Consider the following 20,643-nt stretch of genomic DNA (forward strand, 5'->3'; position numbering starts at 1 on the left):
CATAAACGGGTCTTTTTCCAAGTGGCAGGCAGTGACTAGTGGGGTACCGCAGGGATCGGTTCTAGGACCCCAGCTATTCCCAATATATATTAATGATCTAGACGAGGGAACTAGATGTAATATCTCCAAGTTTGCAGATGACACAAAGTTGGGTGGGCGTGTGTGCTGTGAGGAGGATGCAGAGAAACTCCAGTATGATTTGGACAGGTTGGGTGATTGGGTAGATGCATGGCAGATGCAGTATAATGTGCATTCATGCGAGGTTATCCACTTTGGTGGCAAAAACAGGAAGGCAGATTATTATCTGAACAGCAATAGATTGGGAAAAGGGGAAGTGCAACGAGACCTGGGTGTCCTTGTGCACCAGTCGCTGAAGGTAAGTATGCAGGTGCAGCAGGCGGTTAAGGCAAATGGTATGTTGGCCTTCATAGCGAGAGGATTAGAGTACAGGAGCAAGGATGTCTTGCTGCAGTTGTACAGGGCCTTGGTGAGACCACACCTTGAGTATTGTGTGCAGTTTTGGTCACCTTATCTGAGGAAGGATGTGCTTGCCATGGAGGGAGTGCAGCGAAGATTCACCAGACTGATACCTGGGATGGCAGGAATGACGAGGAGAGATTGGGTCGATTAGGCTTTTATTCGCTAGAGTTTAGAAGAATGAGAGGGGATCTCATTGAAACTTATAAAATCCTAACAGGACTGGACAGACTAGATGCAGGAAGGATGTTCCCGATGGCAGGAGAGTCCAGAACCAGGGGTCACAGGCTAAGGATAAGGGGTAAGCCATTTAGGACTGAGATGAGGAGGAATTTCTTCACCCAGAGAGTGGTGAACCTGTGGAATTCTCTACCACAGAAGGCAGTTGAGGCCAATTCATTAAATATATTCAAGGAGTTAGATATATTTCTTAAGGCTAAAGGGATCAAGGGATATGGGGAGAAAGCAGGGACAAGGTACTGAATTTGGATGATCAGCCATGATCTCATTAAATGGCGGAGCAGGCTTGAGGGGCTGAATGGCCTACTCCTGCTTCTAGCTAGGTATTTATAGACCGTACAGTTTTAGATTTTTGTTGCTGAATTTAGATATGCAGCTATTTGGCTGAATGCACTATGGTACAAATTCCCTCTTTAAAATCTGCAAGTGATCAAAATCTTGACTAATTATTCTGATCAAAATGAAATTTGGCAAACTAGTTATAGATTTAACTGCATAATGATGGCTGGTTATCTAATGAATTGTACACAGTCTTTTTGCCAGTTTGTATAAAGCAGAATAATAAGCAATTCAGTTGTATATTTGTAACTTATCCACTGACTTTATTTTGTATATAATTAGAAAATCATCTTGCTGATTTATCATGGACAAATAGTAGACTATCTGTTGGGCTTCATTACTTGGAGTCAAGATTACCCTAATAGATAATTTGAGAATTACTAGTAACTTCTATAACGTTAAATAGTACCAGTATAAGGTACTGCATATTAGACTCATGACTAAGGTCAGAACATGTGGAGTCAGGGGCCAAGTAGCAGAATGGATAGCAAGCTGGCTACAAAACAGAAAATGAAGTAGGGGTTAAAGGTAATTACTTGGATTGGCAAATGGTGGGAAGTGGTGTTCCGCAAGGATTGGTGCTGGAACCACTGTTGTTCACCATTTACATAAATGATTTGGACTCTGGTATCTGAAGTACAATTTCGACATTTTGTGATGACACCAAATTGGTGTAGTTAATACACAATCCTAGAATAGAATCCTAGAATGGTTATAGCACGGAAGACGGCCATTCAACCCCTCGAGCCCATGCCGACTCTCAGCTAGTCCCACCCCTTGCCCTTTCCCTGTAGCCAGGAGGACTGCGACAAAATACAGGAAGACATTAACAAACTTGCAGAATTGGGCATGTAATTGGCAAATGAGCTTCAATACAGATAAGTGCGAGGTAATACATTTTGGCAGAAAGAATGAGGCCACATACTCTTCGGAAAATAAGTCTCTAACTGGGATAGAGGAACAGAGGGATCTGGGGTACAGATACACACCACTAAATATAGAAAAGAGAAGACTGAGGGGTCTTGGGCCTCAGTTATTCACAATCTACATCAATGATTTGAGTGAGGGGACCAAATGTAATATATCCAAGTTTGCTGATACAAAGCTGGGTGGGAATGTAAGTTATGAGGAGGCTTCAAGGGGATATAGACAGGCTAAGTGAGTGGGCAAGAACATGGCAAATGGAATATAATGTGGAGAAATGTGAAGTTATCCACTTTGGTAGGAAAAATAGAAAAGCAGAGTTTTTTAAATGGTGAGAGATTGGGAAATGTTAGTGTTCAGAGGGACCTGGGTGTCTTTGTACACGAATCAAAGTTTTCATGCAGGTACAGCAAGCAATTAGGAAAGCAAATGGTATGTTAGCCTTTATTACAAGAGGATTGGAGTATAAGAGTAAAGACATTTTACTGCAATTATATAGGGCCCTGGTGAGACCACATCTGGAGTATTGTGTACAACTTTGGCCTCCTTACCTAAGGAAGGATATACTTGCCATAGAGGGAGTGGGATGGGGTGGGGGGGGTTGTCTTATGAGAGATTGAGTAGACTAGGCCTATATTCTGTAGAGTTTAGAAGAATGAGAGATGATCTCATTGAAACATACAAAATTCTTGCAGGGCTTGACAGGGTAGATGCAAGGAGGATGTTTCCCCTGGTTGGGGAGTCTAGAACCAGGGGTCACAGTCTCAGAATAAGGGGTCGGCCATTTAGGACTGAGATGAGAAATTTCTTCACTCAGAGGGTGGTGAATCTTTGGAATTCTCTACCCCACAGGACTGTGGAGGCTCAGTCGTTGAGCATATTCAAAAGAGATCGACTGATTTTTGAATATTAAGGGAATCAAGGGATACAGGGATAGTGCAGGAAAGTGGCGTTGAAGTAGAAGATCAGCCATGATCTTATTGAATGGCAGAGCAGGCTTGGAGGGCCAAATGGCCTACTCCTGCTCTTATTTCTTATGTCCTTATTAACTCGCTACCACAGGAAGTAGTTGAGGCGAACAGCAAAGATGCATTCAAGGGGAAGCTAGATCAGCACATGAACGAGAAAGGAATAGAAGGATATGTTGATGGGGTTAGATGAAGAGGGATGGGAGGAGGCCTGTGTGGAGTATGAACACTGGTATAGACCTGTTGGACCAAATGGCCTGTTTTTGTAATAAGAGCAATAGAATGGTAGTTGTTAAATGTATTTGTCTTTCTTCGGGCCACAATGAACTTAAGCAGATTTTTTAAGAAGCTAAGGTGGACCTGGAGTAGGAGAGATTGAAGAAGAGAAAGAGCATCTTGACAACGGGAAGGATGTGAAGAGAATCGTAGACCTTTGACGTCAGAGAATGGAGAATCTAACTGAGCAGCTGAGGATAAAACTTAATGTCAATCATAATAGAACAAATAGAGCATATGATGGTCAATTACCAAGCCTAAAAGTCCTTTTCTTTTTCACCTTTCATAGTGGATGTAAAGGAGGGGAGAGGGCCTGTGGACTAATGATATATGTTCAAGGTTATAGTTTCAGGCAGTTTGCAGGTGTAAATTTGATTCTCCTGCTGGCTAATGATATTTGTGTACAATTGGGAACTGGCGTGGAAGTTCTTCTCGTGGGTCTACCCGTTTGCTGTTAGGCAGTAATCCATTCTAGCTCCAGGTTTTCGTTGCTGTACCTTTGTCCATTCTGTTTTGATGTCTCACTGTCACACCGCTCCCCCCCCCCCCGCAATTGTTTCATTTCCCTTGTTTTTTTTCCCTTTGTGCAACAATGCTGCGTCTGACTCTGTTCTAGTTGTTGCTGTTTTTCTCGTACTTGTACGGTGCCAACATACCCTGACTGCATTCATACTATGCTCTCTATTCATTCCATTGCCCTGACGGTAGCTGGGCACCACACTTATTTGTACCTGTTCTTGCCCCCTTTCGTGGCTGTATCTGTACAGTTCCAACATACCTTGACCCTGCCTCTATTCATACTGTTGTCCTGGAACTGTACCTATATACCTGTTGTTCCTTCGCCCGTCCTCTATACTGATTCTGTGCCCTCCCATCCCCGAGCTCTGCTTTAATCCCCTCTTTACCCTGGTGGTTGCATTTGGCCTCGGCCCTGAATCACACTGGAGTGCTTCATCACAACCGGTAATAGAATTTTAATTTAATTTATCAAGGTTCCTTTTAATTTGTTTAAGTTACAGTCCTTATTGGTTGTGCCCCTTCGCTGAACTTTAAATTGGCAACTGCCAGTAATAAGTCAGCCCTGAAACACACTACCTTTACCCCCCCTCTCTTTACCCCCCCTCTCTTTACCCCCCCTCTCTTTACCCCCCTCTCTTTACCCCCCCCTCTCTTTACCCCCCCCTCTCTTTACCCCCCCCTCTCTTTACCCCCCCCTCTCTTTACCCCCCTCTCTTTACCCCCCCCCTCTCTTTACCCCCCCCTCTCTTTACCCCCCCTCTCTTTACCCCCCCTCTCTTTACCCCCCTCTCTTTACCCCCCTCTCTTTACCCCCCTCTCTTTACCCCCCCTCTCTTTACCCCCCCTCTCTTTACCCCCCTCTCTTTACCCCCCCTCTCTTTACCCCCCCTCTCTTTACCCCCCCTCTCTTTACCCCCCCTCTCTTTACCCCCCCTCTCTTTACCCCCCCTCTCTTTACCCCCCCTCTCTTTTTACCGACCCCCTCCCCCCTCTCTTCACCCCTACCCCCCTCTTCCCCCCCCCTCTCTCTCTCTCTGGACTCTCTCCTCCCCCCCCCTCTCTCTGGACCCCCCCCTCTCTCTGGACCCCCTCCCCCCCCCTTTCTCTCTGGACCCCCCCTCTCTCTCTGGACCCCCGACCCCCCCCCTCTCTCTGGACCCCCGACCCCCCCCCTCTCTCTCTCGACCCCCCTCTCTCTCTGGACCCCCGACCCCCCCCTCTCTCTCTCGACCCCCCTCTCTCTCTCGACCCCCCTCTCTCTCTCGACCCCCCTCTCTCTCTCGACCCCCGACCCCCCTCTCTCGACCCCCGACCCCCCCCCTCTCGACCCCCGACCCCCCCCCTCTCGACCCCCGACCCCCCCTCTCTCGACCCCCGACCCCCCCTCTCTCTCGACCCCCGACCCCCCCTCTCGACCCCCGCTCTCTCTCTCCCGACCCCCCCTCTCTCTCTCGACCCCCGACCCCCCTCGACCCCTGACCCCCGACCCCCCTCTCTCTCGACCCCCCCGACCCCCCTCTCTCTCGACCCCCGACCCCCCCCTCGACCCCCGACCCCCTCTCTCTCGACCCCCCCGACCCCCCTCTCTCTCGACCCCCGACCCCCCCTCGACCCCCGACCCCCTCTCTCTCGACCCCCCCGACCCCCCCTCTCTCTCGACCCCCCCCTCTCGCGACCTCCCTCTCTCGACCCCCGACCCCCCCTCTCTCTTGACCCCCCTCTCTCTCGACCCCCCTCTCTCTCGACCCCCGACCCCCCCTCTCTCTCGACCCCCCGACCCCCTCTCTCTCTTGACCCCCGACCCCCTCTCTCTCTCGACCCCCGACCCCCCCCTCTCAAATTCAAATCGCTTTATTGGCATGACAAGGTACATCTTATGTTGCCAAAGCATCGAAAAACATTTATGGTTGAACACAAACGCAGACCTATCCAGTGTATAAACAGATATATCCCTGAGTGTATAAATATACATTCATATAATTTGTATATACTGTTTTCTTAGGTTTAATGGTTGGCCCTCTGTTTATGGCAAGCTGTAACATAGTGTGCCGCTAGGGTTACACAATTTCTCTGTTCCCCTAGTAGGTATGGGAGTTTTTGGTCATCATTCAAATTTCTGAATTCAGGGCATATTTTTGTGAACTTTGGGTAGAAATTCTCCCTTATGCCCTGATATTTTCCACAAGCTGTGAGGAAGTGCATCTCTGTCTCCACCACTCCCTGACTGCAGTGAGAGCATATCCTGTCCTCTCTTGGCAGCCGGGTCTGCCTGTGTCTGCCTTTTTTGATGGCCAGGCTATGTTCACTAAGTCTGTACATTGTCAAGGTTTTTCTCCGTTTGCTATCCTTTACCATGGTCAGGTATTCAGCCATGTTGTATTGTCTGTTTAGGGCCAAGTAGCAATTGAGTTTGTTTTGGGTTTTTGTTGTTTCTGCCCAATATAACATTTTTCCTTTTGCTTAGTGACAATTGTGTTGGGTCGAATTCTCTGTGCTACGATGTCACTGTCCTGGGACTGGTTATTGTTAGTAGTTACTTCACTGAGTCCCAGGACTAGTTGATTGAGGGTATTCTTCTTTATGATCCTCTCTTGGCATTTCAGGGCTTCGTAATGATAGCAGTGGGAATTGCTCATTTTTAGATGTTTCCAAAATTTGGTGGCTCTTTTTTTGGATAGTAATTATTAATGGATATTGGCCTAGTTCTGCCCTGCATGCATTGTTTACGGTTTCCCTCTCTCCCTCCCCTCTCCCTTTACCCCCTCTGTGTGCTTTACCCCGACTTGCTCCCTTTGCCCTGAGGATGGCCCTGGGCCGGCGCGCGGCTCCTTTGTATCCATTCGGGCCGCGCTGTAACTATTTGTTTACAGCCCAGAACCGCCAGTGGCCAATCGGCTGCTCGCCCCGAGGCCGGGCGGCCAATGGTTGCGGGGGCTGCTGCCGTGACGCGCGCGAGGCCGTCCAATGGGGAGCGGGAGCGCGCGAGCGGCGGCCGGGTGGCGGGAGCGCGCGAGCGGCGGCTAGATGTTGTTACATTGAAGGTCCCTCATTTTGTGTTTGTTTTATTTTCTGTTGTTTTATTCTGTAACATTTAGTTTGGCGACTGGTCATTTGTTTACTCGATAACGTTTCCGTTGAAGTAGCACATTGAATAATTGGGACCTTTTTATGGAAGGAGTTTTTTTTTTCAAAAGAATATTTTATTTATTGTACAAATGTTAGAAATGAGTGCTTTTAAGAGCAAAAGTTTGTTTCTTTTTTGACATCGTCGTTCGGCGTTTCTTTTTTGTTTTTTCCCCCTTAATCCGGAAATCCCACTAACTGAGGATAAGTGTGGAGTGTCCTGAGTTTTGTTTGAAGGCTCCAGAGTCCTGTCGCTTTTGCTCGGGGTCTTCAGCAGGAGCCGATGACAGATTGTGCCAGCTGACTGCTGCTAACTTCTCGGCCAGTTACTGGAGCAGATAAAAAGATGGTGAGTGGCTGCTGCAGTTTATCTACACGAGAGCCTGGGTGGGGAGGACGTACGCTCAGGAGGATGCATGCAGCCTGGAGCAGAGATATGGGCACGCAGTCTTTGCAAGGCCGTGCGCTTAGAGAAATTGGGATATTTATTAATCTGTTTTTAAAAAAAAAATGTTGCTACCTCCTCCCCCGGTGGTGGTCGAAGTGCATTGTTGGACGTGCACATTGCTGGTTTATTCTTGACATTAAATGCACCTAAAGTCTCTGTCTCTCTGTCACCTCACCCCAGGTTAATAGTTTTCAGAAAAATTGTGCATTCATTTTTCGTGTATTGTATTGTATTTCTGGGTTGGGATGTTAAGTGTTGACCAGATAGTTACAGAAATAACTACTGTAACAGCCAAAGTAAGAACTTTGTATGCGATACTTGAGGTGTCAGTACTTTACTTGAGGAGGTAGCAGTTTATAACTTCATTTGCCTGTTATTTTCAGTCTTACTGCAGCATTGGTGAATTTTTTTTTTATTAAACAGGAAAACATTTTTGACCATTTGGTCTGTAGTGGAACAAACTTGCTTTGACGTTAGTGGCAATTTTTTTAATTGTATATGTTAATATTTCAGTCCATGGAAAACAGCACAATGACATTTACGGAGCTGCATTCTAAGAATTATACCAGAACTGCAGTTGTTGCTCCCCCCTCCTTAAAAAAAAAACCAAACAATTTAATAGATATATTTATACGTAGTTGGTATATCTGTAGTTATATGATGCAACTCGCTCCTTTTGCTGGCTTTGAAAAATTAAGAAAATGCTTTATTTTAAACTGACCATTGTAAGTATGTGAAATTCATTATTCAATACTTTTGTTAGTTGGCCCAAGTTAAGCTTGCTGGTGAATTATCCAGTTTTGCTGACTCTTGGAGTCTTATTTTGTGGAGAGGCCATGGGTATTCTCTTGTGGAGATTGGCTGGAATCATCCAACATTTGATATTTAATCAAGTTGCTTGTTCTGTCAGAATATTGTAGATCTGTTTGTTCCATTTCAGAATGACATGTAGAGTAAATTATGAGAGGATGGAGAAAAGGCGATCACTAAATGTGGTTTAACATATTTTACTTACTGAAATTCAGTACGGAAATAATTTCAAAAACATTTTGTGCCTTTTTGTCTTCAAATGGATCTAGTACATTATAATAAAGTCAAACTCCAGATAAAGTACTAGTTTATTGTGAACTCATTGGTGTTTAAGTGCTCTGGATATTTGGTGGGATTAGGGAAGCATTAGTGATGAGTACATTTGCAGTGACTAAATTCAGCTTTATTTAATTTTTAACCCTAACATTATGGAAAAAAGATGTGCCACAACTAACCGGCATTGTTTAAAATTGTGTTTATCTGGTGAATATGTACGACGAGGCGGAGCTACTGAATTGGACTCTGAACTTGGCAGATGGTAGGAGGAAGGGAGGTTTGGCGTATTCACGAATGCTGCTGGGAGTGGCTTCCACCCACTTTTGCATCATTAAGGCCACTGGAGAACTGTCAGTTACAATACCTGAGCCCAACAGCTGTCATGACTAATGCAATCGGGGATTAGCGACTTCTTCGCCTGATGAGTCAAGACAGACTATCCACTAATATTTTTATAACCTCACAATGTGACGTCCTTGGATGATTATGGAACTCTCATCAGCAAATTATACATGAGAAATGACCAGTACAGCAGAGGGAGTACAAGATTCATTTAAAACCGGGATGTAAAGAAGTTGCTTTTTAAAAAAAAATCTATGCTCCGAAGCCACGCATGAGACCCTGACTTCCTTTCCTGTTCCAATTTTCTCCCCTTTCCTCAAAGTGTTGACTTCCTTGTAGGTTGTAGTTCCATTGGTGATGGTTGCCCTCTAGTCACACTCAAGTGTCCCTTTTTCATGCATGAAACTTGACCATGAGTGCAGGAAGGCTATCCAACTGTGAAAGCTATCGCAATCGCACCAGATCCTGACTCCACCTATTGTCCAATGCACATACTATCCATCGGCATCTTTGTGTAATGAGTGGGAACACGGACAATTTAATGCTCTCCAATCCAGGGGCTCTCTTCCCATTTGTAATGCCTGTGTTACTGGCCTCGCTGAAATCTGCTAACTCAGCATAACTCTAGCATTGAACTTGGGACCATTCTCTCTTTGTCTCGTATATGGATTGCCTCTGACGTATTTGGATGGGTATGGTATTGAGGGGCAATAAACTTGGAATTCCTTACATGGGTATTATTTTTAAAATTGAAAAGTGTCTCTAGGATAGTTTTATGTGCTAGTTGTCTTGGTGACAGGACTTTGACATTGTTATCTACTATGGTGCACAGTTTTGCATGCTATCACAGAATCACAGAAACCCCACAGTGCAGATAGAGGCCATTTCGGCCCATCGAGCCTGCACCGACACATATCCCACCCGATCCCCGTAACCCCTACACCAACACATATCCCACCCTCTCCCTGTAACCCCACGTATTTAATCCCCCTAACACTAAGGGTTAATTTATCATAGCCAATCAACCTAACCCGCACATCTTTGAACTTCACTTTGATGAGCAACTTCCTGCTTCAATCTTATTTTAAAATTGGGTCTACCGGAATATATATACTTACCAGTGTATTGTGCGCATGTTCATCAATGTTTTTCTTCGGATCTTAAAAAAAATACTCTAGCATAAGGCACTGAAATAGTCTTGAGGATTACTTTTCAAAACGTTTGCAGGGATATGGTAAATTGACCCATATTCTTTCAAAAAAATGAATAAGTAAAACATCCTACCTTTGGACCATCTGAGCCTTCTGGAGTGACGGGTACAATAGGGAGAGCATCATTTCGGCTTTGTACCAGGTACTGTCTACCTGGCAAACCGATTCAGTCACGAGATAGGTTGAAACAAACAGGTGCAGTCATCACAATCAACCCATGTACACATGGTGCGAAAGGGTAGCAGGAACTGGTTCTAAACTTATAAGAGATTTTCATCTGGCAGTTTGATGGGTTGACTGTATTAGTGATTGTTCTACCAAAAAATTGAAATTAAGGCCATTGGATATTTGTCAGGTGAAACTGGGCACAAGTTATAACTGAGTAGTGGAATGGTGTTTTTTTCCCCTGCGTTTTAGGTATTATTAGTATTGTATACAGTTTTCTTTGTTTCACAATATAACACTTGTCAGCCACTGATAACATCAGCATAATGTTTTGCACAGGTGCTAATGGCACAGTCAAGCTTGCCACTGTTATTCTCATCAGTCATAGAATGCAGTCACAAAGAGATTGGACCAATGAAAGAGATTTATATTATGATGGAATGACCAAAAGGGTCCGTAGGAACAACCCCTGTCACTGGTGTAGCTGTATTATTTAGTGTTGTGAAGGAAATGCTTCATTTGGCGACGCGATAGTGATTTCACCTTTCACAAGACAAGAAATACAGAAGAGGAGGCTGATTCAAGGCAAGCCAAGTGGTGGTAAAGGGTATAAACAAATGTGAAAATTCAGCCAGAGATCCCTAAATAACATTTTTAGAGTTGAGTATACACCTTTTAGAATACATCCATGGAGGTTTGCCTGGCAATAAAGTGGCAAAACCAAGCTTATCTCACATACTGTGCATCACTGACCTGACATTTAATCATTAGTCTTGAGGAAAGTTGACTTGGTTGGTACTCTGGAAGTTTGAAAACATAGATCCAACTTATTGGTTGTTGGGAGGTAGACTGACAACTGTGCTGCTGGTTAGTATACTTCAAACTTCAAAAAGTTAAATGGATAAACCTAGAGTACACAATCAGTTACCAACTGTATAATTTTTGCAGTCACCACTGGGCACTGGTTACGGATCATGGGCCGATCCAGCCCCAGCAGCTGGTAATTTTTTTCAAAAACTTTGCACATCACAATTTTTGTGGTTGTAAAAGCTAGTTTCCAATGCACAGTCTTCACTGACCAGGTGCACCCCACTAGCTGTTAGATTGTGTTTGGAATGGCATGCTTTGACCACATGAATCCAAACATTATTTCCAAATGAAGGTGTAATCCTCCGAAACCATTGATTGGCCCCAGCTTCAACTGGTTGAACTTATGCTTGGGGAAACTTGAGATGGACCTGATGAGATTGTATGGACTCAACGAACATAAAAACATCAAAAATAGGAGCAGGAGTGGCCATTCGGCCCTTCGAGCCGGCTCTGCCATTTAATAAGATCATAGCTGATCTTTTACTGCAACTCCACCTTCCTGCACTATCCCCATATCCCTTGTGATTCCCTTACCTACCCACAGGATGCAGTATCAAGGGAGGCCCAAGCTTTTGCAGAATACGTCTTGGAACTGATGTATATCATCACATTTGATGCCCGAGATGCTAAATTACTTGGCTAAATGGAGATGATTTCTGATTGCCTTTAGCTCCTCAGCTGACTGATGATACTCAGTAGACAGGAAGGTTGTGATGATGTATTTTGTATGTAGCAAGTGAGGTCAGCAAGGATGTTGCAGGTAGCAATAACTGTTTGCATTTATATAGCTCTCCTTAACATGGTGTCAGTTTGGCTTTGTTAACACTCCTCTCCAAGTGAGAATGTTGTTGGGTTCAAGCACTACTGTAGATTTGAGTGAATAATCTAGTGTGGTGCTTCAGTGTGGAACTGAAGGAGTGCTGCATTGTTGGAGGTGCCATCTTTTGGATGAGACGTTACACTATTTTGAAGAATGAGAGCGCGCCTGGCTGGTGTCTTGGCCAACATTCCTCTCACAACCCGCACCACCAAAAAACAAATGGTCTGGTCATTCATTCACTTGCAGTTTATGGGACTTTACTGTATGCTAATTGGTTGCTGCATTTACCTTCATGATGACAGTGATCTGTTGACTGTAAAACTCTTTGGGACATCCTAAGGTTGTGCTAAGTTGCCATATAAATACAAGTTTGTTCATTTGGAAGTACATCCAGGTACTTCATGGCCATGGAATGGACACTGAACAGCAGCAGGGGAAGAATGCTCACCGAGGTTGTGCATGTTCAGGTTCAGTCTGAGGGATGAACTCTGAAGCTAGAGTGTAGATTATGTGGTAAGAACTGAATAGGAGTGGCTTTGATTTTGCTGATAAGTTAGATAAAGTTCTGACTCGCCCATAACAATATTGGAGAAGCAGTCAGACAGTACAATGCTGGTTAGAGTCTGGGTGATGGTGGAGAGCTCGAGCTGGGTGTTGTCAACATACATAAGGAAACTGACCCCTTGTCTACGGATGATGTGCTGAAAGTAACTTGTGGAAATGGAATTGGATGGAACCTTAGGCACTCTTGAGGTGACTGTGCAGAGGTAGGAGAGAAACCATTGTACTAGATGTGCTGGCTATTTTGGGATAGGTAGGAGTGGAACCAAACCAGGGCCATTGATGTGGATCCCATGGAGATGGATCACAGAAGAGTGACAGTGGAGGAGGATGGAGTGGTCAAGTATGTAGAGCGTGAGGAGGGTAACTTGCCATAATCACAGTCACATGTTTGTGACTTTAACGAGGTGGTATTGATGCTTTAGACAAGATAGAAACCAGAGAATTTTAAGAGCATAGCAGGATACCATTCAGCCTGTGCTGGCTCGCCGAGCTATCCACTTCGTCCCATTCCCCTGCCCTTTCCCCATACTGTTTTAATTTATTCTTTTCCAAATATTTATTCGCTTCCCTTTTGAAAGCTATTACGGGGTTTTGCTTCTAATGCTGTTTCTGGACAGACATTTCATGTCCTAACAGCCCTCTGTGTGAAAATAAATTTCTCATAGGCAGCCCTTCCTTTTGATGATCTTCATTTACCCTCTCTAGTGTTGGCTCACCGATCATAGTTTTGCCAATTTACCCTTATCAGAAACCGAGAATTTTGAATACTGTACCTAGATCAGATGTCTTCTTAACTTTCTTTGTTCTAATGAAAGGAGCCTCAGTTTCCCTATCTCTCCTCATGACTAAAGCCTCTGAATCCTGGTATCATCTTAGTTAATCTCTTCTGCACCCTCACCATGGCCTGGGTATCCTTCCTAAAGTACGGCTCCCAAACTGAAGGGATTCGAATGGAGTGCGGTGGGGCAGCTAAGCCTGGAACTGGGTATTGGCCCAAGGACCTTGAAGAGGAAAGGAAGGTGGGTGGTAGTTGATGAGTATGGAGGGGTTAAGCATCAGCTTTTTGAGCAGGATAATAATGACTGAGTTTTGAAGGACAGGGAAACAGTACCTGAGGAAAGTGAGCCATTTAAGATGCCAGTGAGCATTGGGTTAGGGCAAAGTAATTGTTTGGTCACGAGTTAGGTTGGGATAGGGTCAAGGGTTCAGGATGCGAGTTTCATAGAGGAGATGAGCTTTATAAAGGCTGGGGAAACGTGGAAGATAGGAGTAGGCCATTCGGCCCCTCGAGTCCGCTCCGCCATTTAATGAGATCATGGCTGATCATCCAAATTCAGTACCCTGTCCCTGCTTTCTCCCCATATCCCTTGATCCCTTTAGCCTTAAGAAATATATCCAACTCCTTCTTGAATATATTTAATGAATTGGCCTCAACTGCCCTGTGTGGCAGAGAATTCCACAGGTTCACCACTCTCTGGGGGAAGGAGGTGGAGATGAAACCAGTAAGCTGTTGAGTGGATAAACAGTGGTAGCAATGTCGTGGCACGTGGAGGGCCTGGAGAAGAAGTTGGCAATTGGGGAGTTTTTAAGGGGTGGTTGTGGAGTTGATGTGCAGGAAGAGGCTGAATGAAAAGGGTCCAGCAAAATTTAAAGGGGTGGGGCGGGGCAGGGTGGGAGTAGATGATTAGTTGCTCGATACAGAATCTAAGTGAAATGGGGAGGGAGGGAACGTCAGTGAGGATGTTGGGGGACTTGGAAGGGTGGTAGACAGCAAGGACGTTACAGGAGAAGTGTAAGGGAAAGTAGAGGGTGAGCTGCTCAGAAGAGAAAAGGAACACTGTCAGCTGGCAATTTGACTGCAGCAGCCGTCACTGCAGTCTCCATGCAGAAGACTAATCCCGTCCACACACTATCAATATCTTGTGATAGCTGATTTCTCCCATGTCTATACCACTGCAGCACTGACGGCAGCTTTCTCCACGTAGACCAGGGTTTGAACTCGACATTCCTGGTGTGTATTGCTCAGTTGTTCACTGTTTTAACTAGAATCATAGAATGGTTACAGAAGGAGGCCATTTGGCCCGTCAAGCCTGTGCCAGCTCTCTGCAAGAGCACTTCAGCTAGTCCCACTCCCCTGCCCTTTCCCTGTAGCCCTGCAAATTATTTTCCTTTAGGTACTTATCCAACTCCCTTTTGAAAGCCACAATTGAGTCTGCCTCCACCACCCTTTCAGGCAGTGCATTCCAGATCATAACCGCTTACTGTGTTTAAAAAAAAAAAAAAAAAAAAAAAAAAGTTTTTCCTCATGTCGTCTTTGGTTCTTCTGCCAATCACCTTAAATCTGTGTCCTCTGGTTCTCGACCCTTCCGCCAATGGGAACAGTTTCTCTCTACTCTGTCCAGACCCTTCAAGATTTTGAACACCTCTATCAAATCTCCTCTCAACCTTCTCTGCTCCAGTCTGTCCATGTAACTGAAGTCCCTCATCCCTGAAATCATTCTCATAAATCTTTTCTGCAACCTCTCTAAGGCCTTCACATCCTTCCTAAAGTGCGGTGCCCAGAATTGGACACAATACTCCAGTTGAGGCTGAACTGCTGTTTTATAAAGGTTGTTCATAACTTCCTAGCTTTTGTATTCTGTGCCTCTGTGTCTCTATTTATGAAGCCCAGGATCTCATATGTGTTTTTAACTGCTTTCTCAACCTGCTCTTCCACCTTCAATGATTTATGCACATATACCCCCAGGTCTCTCTGTTCATGCAACCACTATTGAGGGATTCTCAGTGCACCTCTTTGTGCTGCCTTTTTAATCCGCACAGGGCAGTGAAAGACAAAGCTACAAACCAATAGAAAAGGTTAAAAATAGCTGTTGGATTAATGTAGAGTTTCAGAGATTAGAAGTAATTAACAAAGACTATTTTGGACATTTTGCCAGATGGTGATTGATGTTGGGTTCTCCATATGCCAGTGGAATATTAACATATAAACAGTCAAAATGCATTCAGGTGAGAAGCACCCCACTTGCAAGTTCCACAAACATGTTAGTAAAGGAAATGTTATTGTTAGATGAAGTGAAGTTTTAAAGCCACAGGTTGCACTGGGCTCCTAGTGAATTCTTGTCACTCTGCAAAATGCACCTGTGCTGTTTAACTGTTTGCTTGAGAGCTTATGGCACTATAGCATTTAAATATAATGTTTTTGACAGTGACTATTGGTAATACAATTAAATAGTGGCCACTGGGGAGAGGTGCCCGAAAACGGTTGTCAGCCATGGTATTGCATCCCAGCAAAGAGTATCAGAATCATAGATCTTAGAACAGTACAGCACAGAAGGAGGCCATTTGGCCCATCGAGTCTGCTTTTTTGAAGAGCAGTCTAGTTAGTCCCACTCCTCTGCTCTTTCCCCATATCCCTGCAATTTGTTTCTCCCAATTCCCTTTTGGAGACGACTGTATCCACCACCCTCTCAGGCAGTGCATTCCAAATTCTAACCACTCGTTACGTAAAAAGGTTTTTCCTCATATCGCCTCTGGTTCTTTTGCCAATCACCTTTAAACCTGTGTCCTCTGGTTATCGACCCTTCAGCCATTGGAAACAGTTTCTCTTTAAAATCATGAAAGGTTTAGATAGAGTAAATAAACACCTCTATCAAATCTCCTGGGCCTTCTCTGCTCTAAGGAAAACAATCCCACTCCCTGTAAGTCACATGTTTTTATTCCCTGTAACAGTTTTCCTATCACACTTTCCCCGTAACACCCCAACCATTATAAAACAGAAAGAAAGACTTGCATTTATATAGTGCCTTTCACGACCACCGGACGTCCCAAAGTGCTTTACATGCAGTACTTTTTGAAGTGTAGTCACTTATAATGTAGGAAACGTGGCAGCCAATTTGCAGACAGCAAGCTCCCACAAACAGCAATGTGATAATAGCCCGATAATCTTTTTTTAGTGTTGTTGATTGAGGGATAAACATTGGCCAGGACACCGGGGATAACTCCCCTGCTCCTCTTCTTCGAAATAGTGCCCTGGGATCTTTTACATCCACCCGAGAAAGCAGATGGGACCTCGGTTTAAAGTCTCATCCGAAAGATGACACCTCCGACAGTGCAGCACTCCCTTAGTACTGCACTGGAGTGTCAGCCTAGAATTTTGTGCTCCAGTCTCGAGTGGGATTTAAACCCACAACCTTCTGATTCAGAGGTTAGGGGGGAAATTGATGAGGGGAGGAAAAAACTTAATGCACCATTTCAGAATGTGCAGTGGGAGTGCTGAAATGCAGTTGTCGTAAAATGTTGGTGGTACAGAATGGTGAAAATCCAAACAGCTCAGGAATGTGCTTTCGGTTTGGATTTATAGTTGCTCAGATTTTGTGGGGATAAAAATGAAGATTTTCATGTCATTCTGGACCCAAGTATCCTGAAATTAATATGGAAGAACTTCAAGATAATAACAGTACTGTAGATAATTCAGGCAGTGTATCTGGGAGACTGGCTGGCAGCTCGGGATGTGTTTTAGTAACTAGGCACAACTGTTTGAGAAATATGATATTGTAGCATTAATTAACTAATGACCACTTTGGGGAAAGGTGCCCATTGCCCCTGGAATTGTACCCCAACAAGGAGTCAACACATTCAGGAGAGGAGGGGATTACAAGTTGATGTATTCTAGGGAGCATCGTAGGAAGTGTTCTATATAAAGTGCCTTGCTTTAGGAAGGATATCAAGGGGGTCGAGCGGGTGCAGGAAAGATTCACTAAGATGATACCAAAGTTGAGGGGCTTTTGTAATGTGGAGAGACTAGAGAAACTGGGTCTTTTTCATTAGAATAAAGGAAGGTTAAGAGGAGGTTTGATCGAGTTGCTGATTTATTATGAAGGGTTTTGATGGGGTAGGTAGGGAAAAAGGATTTCTGCTAGCTGGTAAGTTGGTAACTAGAAGGAGTAATTTTAAGTTAATTACCAAAAAAACAATGAAGGGAGAGGTTAAGAACATTTTTACCCCGAGGGTTGTTGGAACAAGGAATGCTCTACCAGAAGTGGAAGCAGAATCCATAATTGCTTTTAAGAGAAGTGGCTAAATATTTGAAAAACAATTTTGAAGCATATGGGGAAAGGGCAGAGGAATGGGACTAAGTGGATTGCTCTTTCAGAGCGCTCGTTAAGATGCGATGGGTCAAATGATCTCCTTCTGTGCTGCATGATTCTATGAAGCCCGATTTTGGGAGGAGCTCTTCAACCACTGGGAGAAGGCGATTGAGGAGGATTCTTGCGATGACTTTCCCTGTGGCAGATAGCAGGGAAACTCCTCTAATTAATCGCAATCGGACTTTTCACCTTTCTTGAAGATGGTCACAATTACGGCGTCTTTGAGATCCCCTGGCATGCTCTCCTCCTTCCAGATAAGAGAAATGAGTTCATGAATTTGCGCCAGTAGTGCTTCTCCGCCATGCTTTAGTGCCTTGGTGGGGATTCCATCTGCTCCTGAGGCCGCGTTGTTCTTCAGTTGTCGGATGGCCTTTTCAACCTCATGCCGGGCTGGGGTTGTGCTGAGATGGTGGTGGGTAGCATGCTGTGGGATGGAGTTGAGGACACTCGTGTTGAAGACAGAGTCGTGGTTAAGGAGATCTTTGAAGTGCTCCTTCCAGCGGGCACTGACTGCTTCCCTGTCCTTGATGAGTACCTCTCCGTTCTTGGCCCGCAGTGGGGAAGGGCCTTGGGTGCTTGGGCCGTAGATGGTCTTGACTGCACTAAAGAATCCACGCACGTCGTGGTTGTCGGCTAGCTGCTGGATCTCCTGCGCTTTCTCCACCCACCATCTGTTCTTTAGGTCGCGAGTTTTTTGTTGGACCTCGGCCTTCAGGCTTCTGTAGAGCTGCTTTCTTGCTCTCGAGTTCTGTTGCTGTTTCCAGATCAGAAATGCCTTGCGCTTGCGGCTTATTAGCTTCTGGATCTCCTGGTCATTCTCGTCGAACCAGTCTTGGTGTTTCCTGGTTGAGTGACAGAGCGTCTCTTCACAGGTGTATGATTATGGAGGCCTTGAGTGCAGACCAGACGCTGTGGGCACTCTGTGTCTCTGCATCACTGGGAGTCGTCGGGATGTTTGTGAGGCGCAGGCTGAATAGGGCTTTCTTAGCGGGGTCTTTGAGTGCTCCAGCGTTAATTTTCCTGCGGCATTGTTTCTGTTGCCGCCGCTGTTTTGGGGCTACATTGATGGAGATGACAGAGCGGATTAGGCGGTGGTCTGTCCAGCAGTCGTCAGCTCCTGTCATGGCGCGGGTGATGCGGACGTCCTTGCGGTCCCTCATTCGGACGATGACGTAGTCCAGCAGATGCCAGTGCTTGGAACGAGGGTGCTGCCATGAAGCCTTGTACTTGTCTCTCTGACGGAACAAGGTGTTGGTTATGACGAGGCCATGTTCTAAGCATTTCGACAGGAGGAGGGTACCGTTGGAGTTGGCTTTCCCTACCCCCTCTCTGCCAATCACACCTCCCCAGAGGTCTGTGTCTTTTCCAACTCTGGCGTTGAAGTCGCCAAGGAGGATCAGCTTGTCGCCCGTTGGGACTCTGGACAGGGATTGTTCGAGGCTGGAGTAGAATTCCTCTTTGGTCTCGTCTGTGGCTTCCAGTGTTGGGGCGTAGGCACTGATGACCGTAGCGCACTGGTTTCGGGCTAGGGTGAGTCGAAGAGTCATGAGGCGCTCGTTTATACCACTAGGGGAGTCTCTGAGACGCCCGACCAGTTCATTTTTTTTATGGCGAAGCCTACCCCATGGAGGCGGCGTCGTTCTTCGGGTTTGCCTTTCCAGAAGAAGGTGTAACCACCGCCTTGCTCCTTGAGCTGGCCTTCCCCTGCCCGCCGGGTCTCGCTTAGGGCGGCGATGTCAATGTCGGAGCGTCTTGAGCTCCCGGACAATGATAGCAGTACGGTGTTCCGGTCTGTCACTGTTGGGGTTGTCCATGAGGGTCCTGACATTCCAGGTCCCGAACTTCATTTTAAAGGGTGGAAGACGCCTGCGTGAATGGACATGATCGTCACCGCACGTCAATTACAAGAGAAATGCAGGGAACAGCACCAACCACTGTACATGGCCTCCTTTGATCTCACAAAGGCCTTTGACACTGTCAACCATGAGGGATTATGGAGTGTCCTCCTCAAATTCGACTGCCCTCAAAAGTTTGTCACTATACTCCGCCTGCTTCACGATGACATGCAAGCCGTGATCCTGACCAACGGTTCCACCACAGACCCAATTCACGTATGAACCGGGGTCAAGCAAGGCTGTGTCATCGCACCAGCGCTCTTCTCAGCCTTCCTTGCTGCAGTGATCCATCTCACCCTCAGTAAGCTCCCCACTGGAGTGGAGCTAATTTACAGAACAAACGGGAAACTGTTCAACCTCCGTCGCCTCCAGTCCAGATCCAAGGTCGTCCCATCCTCTGTCGTCGAATTACGGTATGCAGATGATGCTTGCGTCTGCGCTCACTCGGAGGTCGAACTCCAAACCATCGTAAACACCTTCACTGAAGCATATGAGAGCATAGGCCTTACACTAAACATCCGTAAGACAAAGGTCCTCTACCAACCTGCCCCCGCCACACAGTGCTCCCCCCCCCCCCCCCCCCCCCCGATTATCAAAATCCACGACAAGGCCTTGGACAACGTGGACCACTTTCCATACCTCGGGAGCCTACTGTCAACAAGGGCAGACGTCGACGACGAAGTCCAACACTGCCTTCAGTGTGCCAGTGCAGCCTTCGATCGCCTGAGGAAGAGAGTGTTTGAAGACCAGGACCTCAAACCCGGCACTAAGCTCATGGTCTACAGGGCAGCAGTGATACCTGCCCTGCTGTATGCCTCCGAGACATGGACCATGTACAGCAGGCACCTCCAAAGCACTGGAGAAGTACTACCAATGCTGCCTCCGCAAGATCCTGCAAATCCATTGGCAGGATAGGCACACCAATGTCTGCGTTCTTGCTCAGGCCAACATCCCCAGCATCGATGCTCTGACCACGCTCAATCAGCTCCGATGGACGGGTCACATTGTGCGCATGCCCGATATGAGACTCCCAAAACAAGTGCTGTACTCAGAGCTCCGACACAGCAAGAGAGCCCCAGGTGGGCAGAGGAAACGCTTCAAGGACACCCTCAAAGCCTCCTTGAAAAAGTGTAACATCCCCACCGACACCTGGGAACCCCTGGCCCAAGACCGCACAAAGTGGAGGAGAAGCATCCGGGAAGGCGCCGAACACCTCGAGTCTCTTCGCC

General features: G+C 46.1%; 1 protein-coding gene across 4 annotated transcripts in view; it reads left to right on the plus strand.

Annotated features, from left to right (window-relative positions):
* The first annotated feature begins 6,719 nt into the window (after positions 1–6,719).
* LOC147115559 (transcription factor Dp-2-like) overlaps positions 6,720–20,643 on the plus strand; it is a 215,395-nt gene continuing 201,471 nt past the window's right edge. For 3 of the 4 annotated variants that reach the window (XM_085989894.1, XM_085989897.1, XM_085989896.1), the window contains exon 1: positions 6,721–7,215. Coding sequence is in view for 1 of the 4 variants with exons in the window: in XM_085989896.1 (XP_085846022.1) it covers positions 7,213–7,215 (3 nt within the window). In the remaining 3 variants the exon portion in view is untranslated. Of the gene's footprint in view, positions 7,216–20,643 lie in introns of all 4 variants that reach the window. The other variant, XM_085989895.1, reaches the window with a different exon arrangement.

Source organism: Somniosus microcephalus, chromosome 6 (assembly GCF_052327205.1).
Source record: "Somniosus microcephalus isolate GS21.2 chromosome 6, FLI_Smic_1.0, whole genome shotgun sequence".
NCBI lineage: Eukaryota > Metazoa > Chordata > Chondrichthyes > Squaliformes > Somniosidae > Somniosus > Somniosus microcephalus.